The sequence below is a fragment of the Gobius niger genome (genome assembly GCF_951799975.1).
Source record: "Gobius niger genome assembly, chromosome: 7".
In the NCBI taxonomy this organism is placed as follows: Eukaryota; Metazoa; Chordata; class Actinopteri; order Gobiiformes; family Gobiidae; genus Gobius; species Gobius niger.
Window position 1 is genome coordinate 14,675,295 of NC_136858.1, and position 7,035 is coordinate 14,682,329.

Consider the following 7,035-nt stretch of genomic DNA (forward strand, 5'->3'; position numbering starts at 1 on the left):
ATGGCACTGCCCGACTCAAACCATTATGCTCCTGTAATGTTTAGCATACGAGCTGCATTCTTAATATACATAAATCAGATAATACACGTACACAAGCCTATCAAGATATAATAGCACAGGTCCCACGCTAAGAGGAGGAATTGCAATCCTGGTCCTTAATGATAATAGTAGATTAAAAGAGAGAGAGAGGGGAATAAATTGAATGCATTTGAACTGATCCATAATCCGTCATTATTACATGGCTTACTCGTGAAGTACATGTGGAAATCCTCCAGCTTGATTGGGGTGTATCCTGCCATCAAGGCGCGCACTCATCCAGGCGCGCAGCAGGCTCCCGCAGATGTGCCGTCTTCACTCGGCTCAGCTCCTCTCCTCCCGCCACTCGCATCATCTCCTCTGCCGCGCCAGCACCGCCGCCAGTGGCAGGACGCAACTTTTCGACCTTTTTCTCCCTTCATTCGTCTGGAGTGGAGGAGTGGAGCCGACTCGCACAGTTTTTGGTTTTGTTTAGTTTTTTGTTGTTGTTGTTGGTCTTTTACTGTCAACGACTCTGCGCGCGTTCGCCGGGTGTGCGTTTGACATTACCGCCACTTTGTCCCAAAATGACCTGTAAACTGGAGGAATCATCACATTATCCAGGTATAGTATAGACTACGCCGTGTGAAGCAATCTATTGTTAAGTTTCTTTTCGAGCGTGTTGTTTATGCAGTTGTTGTGACTCATTTTGCTTTCACTGGCAATATCACACGTCAATATTAGTTTTGCAAAAGATAAAGGAGGGGGTGAAAGTCTGCATTTTGTTTGCAGCAAGTGCGTCACTAAAATGATCTGAAGTAGCTAATCCTCGCTAATGCGCTCCGGTTCTCCTTTTGCATTAAGACACATTAAAGCTACATAAACCTGACGCAGCGCTTAGTAGTCTTGCTTGTTTGCAGTAAAGTGACACGGTCCGTGTAAATTATATATATACACACCCTTTTTTCTTTTTTTTTTTACCAGATCATGAAGAGTATCTAAGAAACATAACTCACGAGAAACCATCACAGAAATGTCAGAAATGCCTACGCGATTATATTGCAAAGCACCAACGCTGCGCATCTAACTGCAATCGAGATCTAAATAGCAATTATAATTAAAAACATGTATCAATTTGCAAATCGATGCAAGACTGTTGTTGTTGTTGTTGTCCTCAAACAGAAAAAATCTGTCTCCTTATGTGCCTCATGTAAATAGATTGCTGATTTAGACCTCTGCACAAGTTTCTTGCATTTAGTTTTGTAGTCTCTCAAAGGTTATTGCTCTTGGACATGTTTAAAATATGCACTGGACTGAATCTTTACTTTGACTCACGAGTCGCGTATCAAATCTCCATATGTAAAACCCCCCCCCAAAAAACACCTTTTCATTGTGCAGCCCAATAAGCACAGGGGTAATGTGATATGCCTGTCTGTTCCAGGGAGCGATGCCCCTCTCTCTTGAAGAACGGATGGTGATTTAAATTCTGAACAACAAAAGCCCAGGTTAAGCCACCATGCGGCAACACTCATCATGATACCGGTCCTCATTTGGGCACGCAAATATTAGGAAAGATTGCACTTGACCACCAGCTTTGTGTGAAACCATCATGGGGGATTCCATTGGCAACAACACAACAGGAGGGTACACCAGTATCCCGGCAACGGCACTGGACCACTACATGGACAGCTACGAGATGGACTATGGCATTCTCCCGGAGGACATCCCGGACACTTCCCAGGGGCAGGCCTTCTTCGTAGCCACTATAGTGATCGGAGTAGTCCTACTTTGCATCATGCTGGTGTGCGGATTGGGGAACTTTCTCTTCATCGCCACGCTGATGAGGTACAAAAAGCTCCGAAACCTCACCAACCTGCTGATTGCCAACCTGGCCATATCGGATTTCATTGTAGCGGTGGTGTGCTGCCCCTTCCTGGTGGACTACTATGTGGTGAAAAAGCTCTCCTGGGACCATGGGCTGGTGCTCTGTGCGTCAGTTAACTATCTCCGCACTGTGTCGCTGTACGTGTCCACAAACGCTCTGCTCGCCATCGCCGTGGACAGGTATGGATCATGTGTAGCAGGATAAAACATATGCAGTAGTCTGCCTGCGAGATATTATCGCCATGATCATATTTTTGTACTCTTTTAAAGTAGTCATTGTTTAGAGCTAGTGAAGTCGTAGTTTTGTCCTTCAAGACCTGTTTTTTATTTAGTCAAAGTTTTGATTTTAGAAAACAATACAACTGTTCAGTACAAGGGAACTTACCTGTAGTTTGGTACATTGAATTGCCATCGGAAATTTCTATTCCATCCGTGTTCTTTGAGGCTGTTTATGTTTTTGATGAGCATACAGACCATATAACACAATACATATAACACAATATGCCCACACAGGATTCCTGTTAATTAGACACCTTTCCATGTGGTCACATTCATCTCCAAGACTACATACAGTGGGAGGAAAAAGTATGTGAACCCTTTGGAATTTCTTACAGTACATTTCTGCCTAAATTGGTCATAAAACGTGGTCTGATCTTTGTTAAAATCACAAGAATGAGTATACAGTGTCTGCTTACACTAACACCAGCCAAACAATTACATGTTCACAGGGAAATTCCAAAGGGTTCACATACTTTCTCCTCCCACTGCAATGCTCACTGTCAGGCTATATATGACAAATCAAAGTAACACAAATGGCATTTACTTTTACAGAAAGGAGCCTGAAAGAAATGTGAATCTAAATGGGACTAAAAATGACACCACTACAACACTTCATGACAAAGCTGAAAGTACTGTGTACAGTATTTATAACATATTATCTAAGGATAAAGGAATACACCTTTTGACACAGCATTACTGCAAGCAGACTGTCACATGTTCATGTGGCTCATGATTTTGAATGACAAATTACTCAACGGTGCAAACCGTTGAGATTGCTTTTGCAAACCAACTAAATGAATGGCCAAAGACTGGTGTAAAGCCAGTCTTCCATATTTAACTGGAGTCTTTGTACTCTCATGTGGTTAATTAGCCACTCGTGTCCCTCTCTGACTGATTTGGACTGATTCTGACTGATGTGGATGAATGTCCTTTGGACAGAATCTAATCACTTTCATGTTAGGATGTTGTACACTACTGTAGCTAGAGCCCAGGAGACCGCACTGAAAATGATGTATGATTTATCAAACACAGCGGTGGCACACACAACTCCACTGAAATATGGGGTCTTTTATGTTACACATCATATACCGTATTGGTGACGCTCATGCTACATTTGAAGTCGGTATACCTTTTATCTTCCAAGCTTTTTTCCACCTTGAGAAACTCTTATGTACTTGTTTAGAGGCTACATGAGCTACTATGTGTCTTAGACAATGTACGGCTAAGGTGATATTTCCACAATGAATAGAATTTAGTTTCCTCTTGATACTTTATTGTATTTACATAAATGCTTGCAGATTGTGTTCAATACACGCGTAATTGAGCATGCATAAATGTTTAAGAACACAAACTGAAAATTCATCTGCAAATGTGTCTTGGTGAATGAGCTGTTTGTTTAATAGTAGTACTGTTAGTATTAGTAAAATGTTGCACCAGGGTTATGTAGAAATTCTGTGTGTCCTAGCAATCAATGATCAAATTTCATCAACTGGACAGGGTTGATTGAGCTGATGTTTATCTCATCTCTGTCAACCCTGGCCAGACTATATTTGAAAGATATTAGAAAATACTGCCTACGATGGAAAGTTCCTGGATGAGAGTTTGCACAAACAATGAATAGGACCTATACTTTCACCAAAACATTCTGAGTTTGTTGATTTTACATGTTTCACAACCTCTATAATAATCGCCTTCCAAAGTGTCTCCAATAAATACATCCCTGTTTATACTGTAACAGAAGACACAGAAAAGCCAAAAAAGGGCAAAGTTAAATTGGAATCTGAGTGAAATTTATTACAGTCACCATTAGCAACAGCACAGTACTGCTTCATCTGCTTTTCCTGGGGTTATTTTACATCACACTCATTTCTTAACTGTACAAGGACTCATCAAATCTAAGAATGTCCCCCACTATACTAAGGCAAGGCAAGTTTACAGCGCATTTCAAGTAATAATATTTTTATTTGTTAAAATATGTTCAATAGGCAGCAGTAAATAACCATGCTTTCAGCCTGGACTTAAAGGACTTAAACTAATATATATAAACTTCCTATTCCAAACAAAAGTTTTTCACAAAACTGTAGAACAATTGAGTACTAATATACTCTTAATATGTTATATTTTTTTCATATAATATAACTCCTCCTGGAACCACCACCTTAAAGCAGTTGAGGGTTTGAGCACCCAAATGATCCTGGGAGCTTTGTTGTCAGGTACTTGGTGCCCCTGGTAGGGTCTCCCGTGGCAAACAGGTCCTAGTTGACGGGTCAGACAAAGAGTGGTTCAAAAGCCCCATATGAGAGACCAACAGGCCCGGTTAGAATCGTGGATGGATGGATGGATGGATGGATGATATAATACAATTTGAGGTGCTTTTTAAAGCTATAGGCATACAGTATTTGTTGCTTTATATGTGTGGTAAATTATTTCTGTAATCCATGGCTGGAAACATAACGACGTTGGCTCAGACTAGTTTTACATTTTGGCTGAGTAAAACACTGCCCGTCAGAGTATCTAGTTAAGTAGCTATGTGCATGTCCATTGAAAGGCAACTTAGTCATACAACCATGATTTCTTCATCCAAAACCAGGAGAGTTAATGGATTTTTACGACACAAGTTCTAAAAGCACATTTTTTACATAATGAGGTGATCGACCAAACCACTGAACAATAATCCAATTTCATTTAACGTAGCCACAGTGTGCATTGTTTTTACTGGACAAATGTAGGGCCGACTAGAAGTACGTAGATGTTGTCAGGCCTTGGAAACTCTGTGCCAGAGAATTAATTTTAATTCAAACAGATGTGAGAGATACAAAGAGCTGAATATGTTAACTTAACATTATCCATTAAATAGAAAACAAAATGTGTAGCCAATGACCTTTTATTGTACACTCAGACCCAAAACACTCAGAGTACAAGGCATTTCAAATCAATATGCAAATCAATGCGCATTCAGACACAAATGTTTAGCATTACTTTGAAGGTGATTATCTTGGTCAGACTATGAAAAATATGTCATTTCAGTTCTGCCCTAAATGCCATCTCACTGCTGTATGTCCTGAGCATATTCAGCTCATTGTATAAAGACGAGGTGTGTTCTGGACTTTAATCTGACTGATTCCATTGACATCCCTCTCAGACTACTAAACAGCCTGTGTGCGACTGATTTGCAACCCATTTTCTCTCTCCTTTTTCCCCCCATCAGGTATATGGCGATCGTCCACCCGCTACGTCCACGCATGAAGTACCAAACGGCCTACTGTGTCATTACAGGAGTGTGGATCGTCCCTGTATTGATCTCCACCCCGTCTGCCTACTTTGCATCGGAAACACCTTATGGCAGTCACAAAGTCTTCTGCGCTCAGATATGGCCGGTCGAAAATCAAGTGTACTACCGTTCGTACTTCATGTTCGTTTTCGCCATAGAGTTCGTCGGGCCCGTCATCGTCATGGCGCTTTGCTACGCCAGGATATCCCGCGAGTTGTGGTTCAAGAGCGTCCCGGGATTCCAAACGGAGCAGATACGGAAGAGGCTGCGCTGTCGCCGGAAGACGGTCATGGTGCTCATAGCCATCCTCACCCTGTACATCCTCTGCTGGGCACCGTATTACGCCTATACCATTTTGCGCGACTTCCACCCGACGATCATAACGCGACAGAGGAATTCCTTAGTGGCCTTCTATGTCATCGAGTGCATCGCGATGAGCAATAGCATGATCAATACCTTCTGTTTTGTGAGCGTCAAAAACAACACGGTCAAGTATCTGAGGAAGATTGTGCTGCTGCATTGGAGGTCCACTTATGCCCCCAGTAAGACCGTGGAAGAGATGGACATGAGGACCTTTTCTGCGCCCATTACTGAGGAAATCGAGTGCATCCACTTAAGATGAATCCATCTAAGCTGTGAGCGCAGAGCAAGGTGCAGCGAGTCCTTCGGTGACATGAAAAGATTTTCTCTGTCGTAGGACTGACTCTGCTGCTCTGAAGTGTATTATCCTGATTTGACAATACACTTCAGAGTGTCATTTTGTGCAGTATAAAGCTCATTTATGCTCTACGTTCGAAGCACATACATAGTTTTCTATTTATCCTAAACTGCTGGTGACACTACAGCCCACAGCTCAACAGAAAAGGCAGAACCCATTTGCAAACAAACCATCACTGTTTTACCTCATTTAATGACAATTTTTTTTCTTTTGGTGCCTGCTCTTTGTTTTTGTTTTGGTAACTTCCTTCACTGACTTCCAGCGCCCTCTAGTGGTCACTTTTGATAGCACTGACTGGACATTCGGAGTAAGTGGAAAGTGACAAACTACAGTTGAAATGCACAGGTCTGCTTACACACAAAACGAGAGCATAAATGAGCCCTTCATGAGGTTCTGAATGTTTGTATTTTACTCGAGGACTGAACCAGTTTCTATACTGCCATGTTGAATGTTTGAAGTGAGAACTCAATCTCAGTTGTTGTCCTTCAAACACATTCGAATTTAAAGTGAACCTGGGATGCAGTAGTCGTGTAGTGTTTACTGATCACTGACCTCCAGAACTTTTCTGCTATCAGTCTATAAGTATCAAAGTCTTTTCAAAATGTAAATTTAAAACTGCACAGCTTTAAAGTAGTACAGCTGCTGTTTTTTGTGTGAAAATCTACAAAAATGTTTTTTTTTAATTCTGTGGTCTGACATTCTCAATAAGACCATTGATCCAGATAGTCACTTACTTTCTGCAGTGGAGTGGAATGAAGTGAGTGGTATTGTTTCCACTCTATTACTCTTCAGCCAAACTCGAACTAAAAGAAGAATCACAAAGTCTAGTTTCTACAATAACGAAAAAAATAAGTGTGGAACACTTAAA

General features: G+C 41.4%; 1 protein-coding gene across 1 annotated transcript; it reads left to right on the plus strand.

Annotated features, from left to right (window-relative positions):
• Nucleotides 1-1,467: 1,467 nt before the first annotated feature.
• prokr1b (prokineticin receptor 1b) lies at nucleotides 1,468-6,071 on the plus strand (the record flags this gene model as incomplete). Its single annotated transcript, XM_079559495.1, has 2 exons — nucleotides 1,468-2,079; nucleotides 5,387-6,071. The coding sequence occupies exons 1-2, from the start codon at nucleotides 1,625-1,627 to the stop codon at nucleotides 6,069-6,071; spliced, it is 1,140 nt and encodes a 379-aa protein (XP_079415621.1). The 5' UTR covers nucleotides 1,468-1,624.
• Between the last annotated feature and the right edge of the window lie 964 nt (nucleotides 6,072-7,035).